We start from the raw sequence: 14,197 nt of genomic DNA on the forward strand, positions 1-14,197 counted from the left end.
CCTGTGGCCCCTCCACTCCTGCAGCCCAGTGCTGGTACCTGACCCTCCTGACGTTCCAAGTTACACTCCTGTCCTTCCATCATCCCTGGCTCACCTCCAGACACTAACTAGCCTTCTTCTTCAGCTCTGGGCTCTAACGGCCTGCCAGGCTGACTCAACTCCCCCCGCTCCTGTTCTTGGCCCCAAGCTCACGAACCCCTTGAGTACCCCACCAGTCCTCGTCTGGGACCTCACAGGCTGCAGGGAGGGTTCCTGGAGACCCTGTACACGCTGAGGACTGGGGAGACGACAGCAGGCCTCTCTGGAGGCTCAGGGAGGCGGGACAGCCTGGCAACCCCACTGCTTTATGAAGAGGCCTCGGCAGGATGGCACCAGGTCCTAAACCCAGCCACAGCCTCTAGCCACCGAGTGGTCACCATGGGCATCAACCAGGGCAGCCCAGGGCTTACCCAGACACAGCATTAGTAGCAGCTCTCCCTGAAATGCCTGCACCCACACAGGCCCCGTGTACCCCCAGATCTCCCCTCAGCCTCCCTGGTGGGCTGCTGTGGCTGATGGTATAGCTTCAGGCCGTTACCCCTCCACGCCTGTGAGAGCTCTTCTCTTTCCTCAGGGTCAGGTCATGCCACCTCCTCCAGGGAGCCTCCTAGGATCAAGCCACACTTTAAGCACATGTGGTGTCTCTCCTGTACCATACACAGGGACGACCCTGCCAGCACTTGGCACCCTGTGACTATTGCCAGCTGGGCCTCTAAGGGCCAACTGGTCTGTCCACCTGTAGAATGGGGAGAGTAAATCAGTCCTTGCAGGACTGAGTAAGGATGAGAGACAATGCTCACGGAAACTTTAGCCCAGGGCCCAGCCAACTGTAACTGCTCAGAAATGATTTTCTGCTACCATTTTAATCATCACTATCACCATTATCACCATCAGCATCATCATCACTATCATAACCACCATCATTATCATCACCATGACCATGACCATCACCATCATCACCACCATCATCACCACCATCATCATCACCATCATCACCACCATCATCAGCATCATCACCACCATCATCACCACCATCATCACCACCATCATCATCACCATCATCACCACCATCATCACCACCATCACCATCACCATCATCACCACCATCACCATCACCATCATCACCACCATCACCATCACCACCATCACCACCACCATCACCATCATCACCACCATCATCATCACCATCACCATCACCACCACCATCACCATCATCATCACCATCATCACCACCATCACCATCACCATCATCACCATCAACACCATCATCAACACCATCATCACCATCACCATCATCATCACCACCATCACCATCACCATCATCATCACCATCATCACCATCAACACCATCATCAACACCATCATCACCATCATCACCATCACCATCATCACCACCATCATCACCACCATCACCATCACCATCATCACCATCATCACCATCACCGCCACCCTCATCATCACCATCATCATCACCATCATCACCACCATCACCATCACCATCATCATCACCATCACCACCACCATCATCACCATCACCACCATCATCACCATCACCACCATCACCATCACCATCATCATCACCATCACCATCATCACCATCATCATCACCATCATCACCATCACCACCACCATCATCACCATCACCACCATCACGACCATCATCACTATCATCACCACCACCATCATCACCAGGGCTCCTGCGGTCACACTGATGATCACAGAACAGTCCAGACCCATTCTCACCTTGATTCCCACCCAGCCAGGTGAGCTCAGGGATGAGGCCTGATCGCTTTGTGTCCCCAACAGAGAATAAGGGTTCAATGTGTACCTGTTATTTAAACAAATGTAGTCCCCAACACAGTAAACCAGGCCTTTGACCTTCCATGAAAATTCCGACTGCCTTTCCTCACCCAGCTGATCCATCACCACCCCTGACTTCTGCATCTTTTCTGTGTCAGGGGACAGGCAATAGGGAGACTCCCAGCACTACAGAATGACGGCTGACAGCAGGGGCTCTGGAACCAAACTGCCTGGGTTTAATCCCAGCTCTGCCCCTTCCTAGCTGTGTGACCCTCAGCAAGGTCCTCACCCTCTCTGTGCCTCATTTTCCTCACCTGGAAAATGGGGACAATAATAGTACCTGCCACATGTGACAGTGTAGCACAGAAGACACAGCTGATATAATTATTTGTCAGTTAGATAAGGAGAAACCAAGGCTCAGAGAGTGGCAGCGACCTGCCTCGGGTCACACAGCGGGTGAAGGGAGAGCTGAGATTCGGGCCTGGTCCGGAGCTCCCTGCTGCTCCTCCCGGCCCACTTCCCTGGCGCACTCGGCCTCAGCTCCTCTGCCCCCAGCACAGCCTCGCTCTGGAAGTCAGGACGGGCGTCGCACTCACCACGGGGAGCCGTAGATGCGGAAGCCGCGCACGGTGACCTCCGAGTCCTGCAGGTAGATGCAGTTGGTCAGCAGGGACTGCACGTTCTCGTAGTTCTCGGGCTTCAGCTTCGACACGGACGGGAAGTAGTAAAAGTCCTGCTTGATGAGGTCGGCCATGAACTCCTGGTCGAAGGTCAGCTCGTGGTTGCCGGCGATCACGATCTTGTACTCGTAGGGCAGGCTGCCTGTGGGGTCGGGGGGATACAGACAGACACACAGCGCTCCGCCGTCGCCTTCCGGCAGCCGCAGTGCCCCTGGGGGAGGGGTGCAGGCGAGCGCCCCCGCAACCCTGGCATAGCTGCCCTGCCGCCCGCCCCCAACCGGTGATCCCCCTCGGATCAGAGGCACAGCAGTCCTGTCACCGTCCCTGGGGCCGCCTGCCTGGGCCTCTGCTGGGTGACAGGCCGCCAGCCCCTGAGACCAGCGGGAGGGGCTGGACAGGTTCCAGCCTCGGAGCTGCAGCATGCTGGCCTCACCCTCAGGACTTCCCTGCCTTCTTTCTTCCATCTGGCCCAGTTTTCCTCTAGAAGGAGACCCTGCCCGGGACCCCCAGCCCTGGCCCTTCCCAGCCCCACTGTTCCAGCCCCCCACTACCCGGGGGTCTGACTCATTAGCCTCCACATTCCATCAGGAATTGCAAGTTCACTGCAGAGCCCAGGTGAAACCTCTGGAGACCCTGCGCTCGGGAAAAATTACAGTGCCCTCGCCACTGCCATGGAATTCAAAGTCAAAGCAAAGTCCATGTGGGATTAAAACAGACCCGTCTATGCAGACCACACTGGATTAACACTAGCGTCATTCTAGCTTTGCTCTGTGCCAAGTCCCGCACAGTTCTTGCATGCCGCACCTCCTCCCCTTCTTTCTCCGGGGCCCCACCTTGCAGAGGCCCTAAGCAGGGGTGTGCACCGCCGCCCAGGTGACCTGGCCACGGGCTGGGATCCAGGACAGCTGCCCAAGGCTACCACAGCCCCTCGGCCTCCGTAACCACCACCTGCTCCTATCCGCGACCAGCCCTGGGAACCAGCCTGACCCCAGGCTCGGACCCCTGACCCCCCACCTCCCACCAGCCTCAGCTGCCAGGCTCCCCGGGCCTGGAGAAAGAGCCATGATGGTACCTGTGGGCCCTGATTCGGATAAAAAATGAAATACTGAAGTGAACCTGGAGGCCCAAGCCTTTCTCCCAGCCCCTCCAGGTGGGGAGCGTCCTGGTGGATTAGGCAAGCACCCAGGGGCGTGTGAAGGCGCCAGCCCAGCACAGAGGCCTTGGGGAGACCAGATGTCCGGGCAGGAGAACGGTGACATTCCACAGCTATTTCACAGAGAAGTAACCATGGCCCCTGAACGGAACTTGTAAATGGCCTGAACTCGGGTTTTTGAAGGAGCCAGGACAAGAGACACCAAACTTTACCACGTGTGTCTTTCAGCAAGAAGGTCACTTCTCTTGTCCTGGATTCATCAGCATCAACTAGTTAGCACGATCCCGGAAGGTTCCTAGAGTGTGCACATACAAGCCCTACTATGCGCCAGGCACTCAGCCAGCTCTCATCAGCTCCATGGTGCAGACGTGGAAACTGCGGCCCAGGAAGCTGGGGTGTGACGTGCTGGAGGACACCTGGCCGGGAGGTGGCAGAGCTGGATCCTGAGCCCGTCCTGGTGACCCCAGCACTCTCCACCTGCTCGGAGGGCGCCTGGGAAAGTGCCCTCGACAACGCCAGGACGCAGAGCCCGGTCTCATGCACCGTGAGCCTCAGCCATGCTTCTGGCTCTGGCCTCCCATCCTGGGGCCCCGGGTGACATGAAGGAAATCCTCCCAGGGTCCTCGACTCCCAGCTTCTGGGTACGGGGAGCGGGAAGGGCAAGAGGCCGCCTGAGCCAACAGACATCCGCACCTCACAGCGCATCTTCTCCGTGCCTGGGTGACTGTGACCCCCACAAGAGCACACGCGGGTCAAAGTGCCAGCTGACCTGGGTTCCAACTCCAGCTCTGTCACCTCTCATCGGAGCAAGCCATTGAACCTCTCTGAGTCTGTTTCCCCTCTGATCAAGAGGGGTGTGCCTGGGGACTGCCCCTTCCTGCAGGCAAAGGACCTTCTTGGCCCCCAGGCTCCACCGAGCCCTTTCCATGACTGTCCCCAGAGTGACACAGTCCAGGAACAGAAGAGCCTTCCCACCCTTGACCACAACGTGAAACTCTCTCCCCTGTTGTGTGAGCGTTCCGTCAGGAACCCAATTCCAGAAATGCCTCTGCTGCAGATTCTGAGGACCGTTTGCCCTACTGAGAACTGATGCCCACAATATCAGATCTGATGCGACAGACGTGCGACCAGACCCGGCCCCCGACAAGCGTCCTAGGACGAAGCGTGTTTCCTGGCCCTGTATACGCGGCAGGAAGGGCAGGGCAAGTTCTGTGGCCGTGCCATAGGATAAAGTTCCATGTCCTGTAATGCAACTATAATCATAGTCTAACTGCAATGAAACAGAAGAGTCCAGAACCCAGTTAGAAACTCTTCTCCTCCCCGCCCCTCCCGCCCCACAACTGGGACCTGCACGTTCTGTCTGGCCATGTCCTCCATAGCTGCGGCAAAGCGCTGCTGGATAACTACCTGATCCCCAGCCCGGCCACAAAGGAGTGGGCAGCCTGGCAGCGAGAGGGAAGTTTTCTGCAAAACAGGCAGAAAACCGTAACCTGCTCCTCACCGTCTTGCCAGCCACCCCAGTCTTCTTTAGGTTTGAGGAAACAGTGTTCTCTCTTCTCTGCTGTTCATCAACTCTGGGAGGCTGTGAGATGACGACAGTGTGGGCTCTGGGCACTGACCCTGCCACCAACCAGCTGTGTGACAACCAGGTGTGTGACAACCTCCCTGTGCCTCAGTTTCCTCACCCGTAAAACGGTAAGAATATTGCCTACCTTGCAAGACCGTTCCAGGGTTACAGGAGCTAATGACAGAAATACACAAAGACTTCTGATGTTCAAAAAATGTCAGCTTCCCTGGACCAGAGTTGCAAACGAGAAGCCTGCAGGCCAGACCTGCCCACAGACATATTTTGTTTGGCATAATTTTTTTTTTTTAACTTTGAATTTGTTGCCAACATTAAAAGTTGAGAAATTCGCAATAAAATGTCATTTCTTTTCTGTTTTCTAAAAATAAAGCAATCAATTTTAAAATCCCGCAATCCTGGCCCCTCAAGAAGTGCTGCGTATCTGTGCCTGCCGTAGAGAGGATGAAGCTGTCAGTTTGCCCCAGTCCCCGTCTGTCCCTATTAGTCACACACAGCCACTTTCACTCGTTCTAAGGTACTGCTCACTCTTGGCAGGCGTTGGGGTTTCTGGCCCGTGCCACAGTGTCTGGAGACATGAAGGGAGCAGACTTGTCTCCTGCCCCGCAGTGCTGTCAATCAGGCGGTGAGGACCAGCTCTCCATGCCCCTTCCGCCTCCCCTCCAGCCCACCCTCCTATTTTTCATCACAGCCCACCCGGCTGGGCCTGGCCCAGGTGCTGAGCAGCCTGCTTGTTCCCCTGCAGGACTGCTCCAGGACCGTCCGACCCCAGCAGGTCCCAGCAAAAGTCTGGCAAATGAAGCCCCCGACAGCACCACACGGTGACACAGTGACATGGTGCAGAGCACCCTCTACGGAGATGCTCAGGCTGCCGGTGGGGAGGCGAGAGGCCTGCGCAGCTGACGAAGGGTCGTGGAGGCCAGAGAGGGAAGATGCCATTTCCTGGACCCCATCGGCGGGCCAGCCACTCCATCCCCACGGAACCTTCCGAGGGAGGCTTGTTATCTCCGCCTTGCAGCTGAGCAAAATGAGGCTCCGAGGTCAGGAACCTCAGCAGGTGAGCGGGGAGGCGACACTGGACATTGGCCCAGCTGACCCCCACCTCTGGACCAGAGGCTCAGACTCCTTCAAGGCCACCACAGCAGAGCCGGCTGGGACCCCTCACCGAGCCCCTGGCCACACTGTGGTGGGGGAGGGAGGGGTGGCCGCTGCTGACTGCCTTCAAGCTGACTCCACGTTTCCACTCCCCGTCACCTGTCCATCCCATGCCGAGCACCATCCTGGCTGGGGCAGCCAGAGCCGCACTGATGTATTTATGTCACGTCTCTGACTAGGGGTGTTACTTAAGCAAATTAGCAAATTACTCCAACTGCACAGTTTCATTTATTTCTGCAGCTCCTGACTACTGGGGACTGGGGAGCGAGCAGGAAGCTGTCAGCTCTCCCCTGTTCCTCCAACCTTGGATCAGAGGAGGGTCACTTCTTCCCCCCCAAGGAAGGGTAGAGGAGGGATGAGGACCAGCTCTCGAACGTAAACCCAGGTGGGGGCAAGAGCCATGATGTGCTGGCATGAGACCCTCAAATATTGTCTGGTCTCCCCAAAAGGTGGTTGCCACATGGCTTGGAAGCAGGGGGCTCGTCCATTTGGGAACACAGAAACCATCCAGCACTGTGCACTTCTGAGCTGGAGGTCCAGCCACGAACACATCTGCCTGGATGGTCACTTGGATTTAGCAACTCACCAGCTGTGTGTAACCTTCACAGACACCTAAGTATTACTATCCCCATTTTATATCTAGGAAAACTGAGGCTCAGAGAGGTTGCCTAAGCTTACACAAATCTAAGTAATCAACAACCACAGAGGGCCACGGAGATCTGATAGTCTTTGTGGCTTGGCCTCATCAAACTCATCCTGAACCGACACTCCAAACCATCATGCTACCACTGCCTCTCAGTGGGTGGATGGATGGACGGATGGATGGATGGATGGGCAGAGATGGATGGATGGATGGATGGATGGATGGATGGATGGATGGAGGAATGGATGGATGGATGGATGGGCAGAGAGGGATAGATGATGGATGGATGGGTGGATGGAGGATGGATGGATGGATAGATGGATGGATAGATGGATGGAGAGAGATGGATAGATGATAGATAGAGTATAGATGGATAAATGGATGGAGGAGGAATGGATGGATGGATGATGTATGGATGGACAATGGATGGAGGGATGGATGGAGGGATGGATGGAGGGATGGAGGGATGGATGGAGGGATGGATGGAGGGATGGATGGATGGAGGGATAGAGGATGGAGGGATGGAGGATGGGAGGATGGATGGATGGATGGATGGATGGATGGATGGAGGGATGGAGGGATGGATGGATGGAGAGAGATGGATAGAGGATGGATGGATAGAGTATAGATGGATAAATGGATGGAGGAGGAATGGATGGAGGAGGAATGGACAGATGGATGATGGAAGGATGGACAATGGATGGATGGATGGATGGATGGAGGGATGAAGGGAGGGATGGAGGGAGGGAGGGAGGGAGGGATGGATGGATGGATGGAGAGAGACGGATAGATGATAGATGGATGGATAGAGTATAGATGGATAAATCGATAGAGGAGGGAGGGATGGATGGAGTATGGATGGATGAATGGATGGAGAGAGATAGATGAATGCATTTATCAATCAATCAATCTATCCTGAGATAGCTCTGTCTCCTTTATACCAACCGAGCTCTGTCTCCCTGGAGCCCACTCTTCCCTCCAAACTTTTCCTCCAACTGTCCTGGCAGGACATGTTTTTCAGACCCACCTCCCTCACCCATAATCCTTACTGTCTATCTCTGAATCTTCTCCGATGGGACTGCTCTCTTGCAGGTGGGAGTGGGGGAGCCAGAACTAAGGCTCTGGTATGGCTTGACTATCACAGAGTAGGGCGGAGAAGTCCCCTCCTCTGTTCTGGGGCTGCTACCTCTGTTGTTACAGCCTGCGGCTGCATTAGCCTTCACGTGCTCACATCATCCTGCAGCGCTTACCAGCCTGCCTGGATAAGATGCCCAATGACCAGTCATCACGGGCGTTCTTGCTTAGCTCCATCTTCCCCTCCTGCATCCAGGCAGTGAATGAGGCGGATGTTTCAGAAACTCAATGACTGATTGATTTGCAGGCGCTTTGTGGGTAAAAAATTATGATGAATACAAGCTCTTCTGCCCAAAGCTGCACAGAAGGAATTCACATTGTCCCCTTTGCCTCTTCTTGCTGCCGTCCTTCCCGGCAGCAGAGCAGAGGGCTGACGCGCAGGGGGGGGCCTCCCCAGTGCCCAGACCGCAGCACCTGCCCTGACAAGGTGCCGGAATTTCTGAACCCCGGGAGAGGGGTGTTGTCCAGGCCGGCGTCCGGGTGGCTGTGCCGGATTGGTGAGGCTCAGAGAGGGGATCCAAATGCCTTTTCTTACCCGCCTCCCCTCATCAGCCCAACAGAAGCGAAGAATCCAGTCGGCCCATCCCCAAAGCCCGTCAAGCTGGAAACGCGCTTTCTTCCCTGAAGCTGGGCCCTGCTGCAAACCCCTCGCCCTGGCCAGCTAGCCACAAGCCCTGATTGAGCCCAAGCTGTGTTCCAGACACCGGGGACACACTGATGAACAAGACTCAGCCATGAGGTCAGTACCAGAAGCGACAGCAAGAGCTTCCAATCCACACCACTCACTGGACAGAGGAGGAAACTGGAGCTCAGAGAGGGAAAGGGACTTGCCTGAGGTCACACAGCGAGACAGCAGAGAACCGGCACTCGAACCCTGGCCTCCCGCATGGGAGTGCTGAACAGCAGCCACGTCAGCCTCTGGGGGGACACACCCTATGACTTGGGACTGGAAAGATATGAAGACATCTGGGAAAAGTGGCACAGGGACTTGAGGGACAGGTTAGATCCTGGGCCAGGCAGGCCTCACTGTGGGGGCCAGGACGCTGATTTCCTAATCTCGAATCTCCGAGAAGCACCAAGTCCTCATGGAAACCAGCCTGCCTCCTCCTGCTTGTCAGAATTGGACGGCATTGTTACGCATGTGTATCCTGTGTGATAATATTCAGACTGTCTTCCCAAAATGCTTCCTTTCTTCTCAGCCAGATTATCTGAGATCCTGGCATTTGCTAGCCGTGGATCTCTTGGTGGTAAAAAGACCATTAGGTATTAATCAGCAGAGCACTAGAGGATGACCATATGGTTTTAACTTTTCATTTGCCATATATATCCAAACAGACAAGCATCCACAGACAGATCCTATACGGCAGCAAGTGTTCATGGTGTTCGCGGCACAAAGAGGGATCCAAACGGAAATTCCTGCTACTCGTGCTTCCAAGATTAATCTGCCTCCAAAAGGTTACAATTCTTTATCGCTAACACTTACCCATCCCATTTAACATAAAGTGCTGCCTCTGAACTGCATAATCTGTTAAATTCAACAAGATACGTGCAAGCTTCTCCACAATCTATGCCATTCCCGGTGCAGCATGTCGAGCCCGGTGGAGTTTTAGTGCTCTCTAAATGCAGTGACAATCAGGAAAATACCACTTACGGCTTCTTCCGCCCATTCCCATCTCGCAGAACACAGCAGAGGGGGATGGAATAAAGAGCCGGCATAAGCATCTCTGATTGCATTTTTAGGACGTCTTTGACAGTTCTGTGTTTAAACACTTGCTGGTGTCTGCAAGATTCACGTTAGCAGACTTCTGGGCATGGTGCACGCTCTAGAATAACACTGGAAGGGAGAGAGCTCCGCGACTCAGCTTCAAGCCACCATTGGGTCTCGAGCAGCTCGGGCGCACAAACGCCAGCAACAGAATCACACGGCCAAGCATGCACGGAGGACGCGGCCGGAGATGCAAGGAGACGGGGGTCAGCCTGGCCCGGCGGGAGAGGTCTGAAGACGGGAGCCTGGGCCAATGGCCAGGGCCGGGTTACGGGAACACAGTGCACGGGCTGGGCCCGCGGAATTTGGTTTCTGCCGCCCTGCCGTGAGCACCAACCTGTGCCAGGCACTGTGATAAGCAATTGGCATTCAATGCTTCCAGACCCCCCTAGGAAGCAGGGGTGGTTCTCCCCACCTCACAGACAGGCAGTGTAGTGGGGTGACTAGGGGTGTGCACCCTGGAGCCTGAAAGCCCGAACCCCATCTCTACCCGCTCCGGGCTGCCTGGCCTGGAGTGAAACCCTCACTTCTCCGAGCCTCAGCGCTCTTGTCTGTGAGAGAAGAGTGTGCAGCCCTCTTCCCAGGGCTCGAGCAACGATCAGACTAGGGAAGAACTCCCTTGTACATACACCGGGACTTGTTTTAATCAGGTGTGGTAAGACACGCAGACACAGAAATGACTGTCACAAGGAGGAAATCTGTACGCACAGACCCCTAGAGAGAGGAGGCTCGCAGGGCCACACGGGGAAGCCAGGGTCAGTCAGGAGGACGAAGGCGTGAAGAAAAACCTGTGAAGGAAACCTTTCCCTTTTCTAAGGGAAAGGATGGCGAGGCCGGGTCAACAGGCTTAGGATTGGGCAGTTTGAATGATTTGGGTGGGCTCTGGGGCATGGGGGCTATCCCTGGTCGTCTGCTCCCTGGCCCTGGGGTGATTAAGGCAGGGAGACAGTGGCCTGAGTGTGAGAGCCCCACACAGGAGGTGGCCGGGAGGGGGCTCTGGATTGGTTGGTTTGCATATGAAAAGCGAGTCCTTTACTGTCTCCAGAACTGGTTAACCCCGCTAGGGCAGCAAGCCCCCAAGATGTCAGCAAGCCCCCAAGATGTCACAGCAGCAGAGTACAGAAATTAAAGGCATCATAATACAACCTGGATGGCAGCCATCATATTGCCTTTCAGGCTGTTAGGAGGAGTAAATGCTGTGTCTACTACGCAGTCCAGAGATGTTAGCTGGGAAGATGGAGATGAGAAGAGGCATGGCAAGGTCAGGTCACCTGCCTGGGGTCACACAGCAGCTCCCTGGAGTCCAGGCCGCCTGCTGGGTGTCCAGACACCCCGTGTGGGCCGGACTCGTCCTGGAACAGCAGACCCCCCCACCCAGCCTCGCTCGGCCACGCGGGTCCTGCGTGGGATGTTCTGGATTCGCAACTCAACATCAGTGCCCATATTTAAAAGGCAAATGCAATTTTTCTTCTGTTCCATCCTAATAGCCAAAATGTTTAACTTTCAAACATTTGTTTTTCCTGGGAAATGTTTTAAAAACAGGAACATTCCGTCCTAATCATCCCTAAACGCTTGTTTCTATTGCTACTGCAGAGCACAGACGACTTCAGGCTGAAAGGGACGGCCAAAAGGTTTTTGCGTTTTTCCTCCCAAATAAGGCCGCCTGTAGCTAGAACGATTCTGTGGGAACCTCCCCGAAAGTCATGTGGCAGAACACACATGCCCACAGACATTCACCAAAGGCCCTCGGTGGCCCTCAAGAGGCGCCAGGCTGGTAACCACGGATGTGACGTGCATCCAGAACTCGAGGCTACAGCGCCCCCTCCAGGCCAGGCCCTGCTGGTGCCCTGACCTCCCCTCTCACCACCCCGGATGACCATGCACCACTCTGGGCTGCTTAAAGCCTCCTGACATTTGCTCATGCTGTTCCATCCACCTGGGACCCCCTTCCTGCCCTTCTTCCTGAGTCAACTCCAATTCAAGCGACCCTTCGTCCGTCAGCCAGGTGCCACCCCCTCCAGATGCCTTCCATGAGCACCCTCTTTCACCCGACCTAGCGGGGGGACGGGTGCTCCCCAGCACTCGGGGCTCCCCGCCCTGCCCAGCCTGTGCTCTCACTGTCGGCTGGCCATCTGCTTGCCCACCAGCCTGGGCGCTCCTTCCAGGGGGGACCTGCCCAAGTCCTCTTCTTCATCCAGCACAGGGCTGGGTATGGGGTAGGTCTTAATACACGTTCACTGAATCCCTGAGGTTTCATCACCCACTTAGGACAGATGTCGAGGGTCAGAGAGGTCAATGACTCACCAAAGATCGCAATCCGCGACAGGACGTTCTGGAAGGCTAATTTAATTTCTGCGAATGGGAACGATCGTCATTAAGACGCAGACCAGCACGTCAGGCGGCAGCCCCCAAACTGTCGTGGCTTCACTCACCCAGCAGACGCCAAGAGTCCACGGGCACAAGGCCCAGGGCGCGGAGCTGGCCAGCGAGGCTACGGGAAGGTCAGGAGGCCTGAGTTCAGCCTCAGCTCTGCTGCGACCTCAACAGACCCAGGGTGAGGCCTTCCCCTCCTCTGGCCTCAGTTTCCCCATTTGTTCCACGAGGAAGTGACACAGGGGTCCTGACCTCTGGGAGCCCTTTCAGCTTTCTGAGACCCTCCAGGTGGTGCCGGTGTGGGGCTTCCGAAGGTGGGTGTTAATAGGGTCCCACAGCAGGACCAAAAGGGGGCTTACACAGGACGGGGCATTTCGAACGCCCGCATTTGTCTCCTTGCGGCTGACATCTCATAAAATCGACAGCAAAGGAATAAAAAGATATAACCCCCCAAGGAGAGAGGTTTGGAGCAGGAAGGAGATGGACTGGCTTAGCTGAGCAGAGAAAACTGAAACCAAAGTCCTGGGAGGGGGTCAGGGGAAGGGGGTTTGGAAACTGGGGAACTCCTTCCGGGGGGAAAGGCAGGTCCAGGAGGAAAAGCCGACAGACATTGACAGCGGGGGAGCCCCAAAGAGATGGCCAGGACCCCGTCATGGTACATATCCCCCCACACACACAGCTACCAACGGCTTCCAGATGTCCGGTTCTTAAACACAAACTCGCAGGATCATCAGACCTCTGAGAAAAACCTTTAAGCTAAAAACAGAGTCAGAGCCAAAACAAGGAGAAGGAAAGAAATCAGAAGAAATGGGGCTAATGCAGGAAAAAAAATTAATATATAATTAACACCCTCGGTGAGATAACAAAAGATATCGCACCCATGAAATTCTAGCAGGGTGCTCTTAACAAAAGAAATTAAATGTGGCAGAATTTTAGAAATTTGGTTAAAGAGTAGAAAGATAGAGTAGAGGAGATCTCTCAGAGACTAAACAAAAAGACAGTGAAGTGGGTAACAGGCAAGGAAAGATACAAAGATCAGGGAATCAAAAGCAGAGGTCCAACATCAGAGAATCATGAGTTGTATGAAAAACAAGTCAGAGAAACAAGAGGGCAAGAAAATTTTGAAAAAAATTGTATGAGAGACTGTCCCAGGATTAAAGGCCACATTTGCTCCATTAAAAGGGTCACCTGAGTGCCCACAATAATGAAGGAAAAAAGACCCACACCTGAGGCACACTGCCCAGAAACACTACAGGTCATCTACAAAGCACCAGGTATCTGAACAATAGTGGAATTTTCAATAGCGATACTGGAAGCTAAAAGAAAACGGAGCAATGTCTTTCAAATTCTAAGGGATAATGATTTGCAACCAAAAATTGTACACCCAGACAAAGTATCAGTTAAGATTAAGGACAGAATAAAGAATTTTTCTGACGTGGAACTTTGCCCAACATTTATCTCCAGTTCATTCTTTCTCAGAAAGCTACTGGAGGGTGTGTTCCACCAAAATGAGGGAGTAAACCAAGAAAAAGGAAGCCATGGGATTCCAGAACCAGGGGCTCCAAGCAGAAGAGAAGCGAAAGGAGAAGATGGTAAAGGGAGGTCGCAGGATGATGAGTGTACGCAGGCCTGGAGGTCAACCAGTCCAGACGGGGCAGAGGTCGGAGGCTCCAGGAAGTACAGGGAAAATCAGCCACAGATGGCCTGGCACAGCTCACCACAATGCCAAGGGCATTTAAAGTCTGCAGGAGACTTAGGGAAGAACCATGATGGGTACATAGAAACACAAGCAAACAAACAAAACAATTAATTACTTTAGGAACAACAGTAAGTTGTACAATGAATATTTAACCAAAAACCGTGCTAGGACTGT

The 14,197-nt window shown here is 54.4% G+C and overlaps 1 protein-coding gene across 1 annotated transcript in view; it reads right to left on the reverse strand.

Annotated features, from left to right (window-relative positions):
• The window catches only part of MPPED1 (metallophosphoesterase domain containing 1), an 80,375-nt gene that overhangs the window by 26,206 nt on the left and 39,972 nt on the right, over positions 1–14,197 (reverse strand). The window contains exon 4 of the mRNA XM_087448780.1: positions 2,436–2,661. Coding sequence (XP_087304906.1) covers positions 2,436–2,661 — 226 coding nt within the window. The remainder of the gene's footprint in view (positions 1–2,435; positions 2,662–14,197) is intronic.

Source organism: Ceratotherium simum, chromosome 25, assembly GCF_057802395.1.
Source record: "Ceratotherium simum simum isolate JZ-2026a chromosome 25, ASM5780239v1, whole genome shotgun sequence".
Taxonomy (NCBI): domain Eukaryota; kingdom Metazoa; phylum Chordata; class Mammalia; order Perissodactyla; family Rhinocerotidae; genus Ceratotherium; species Ceratotherium simum.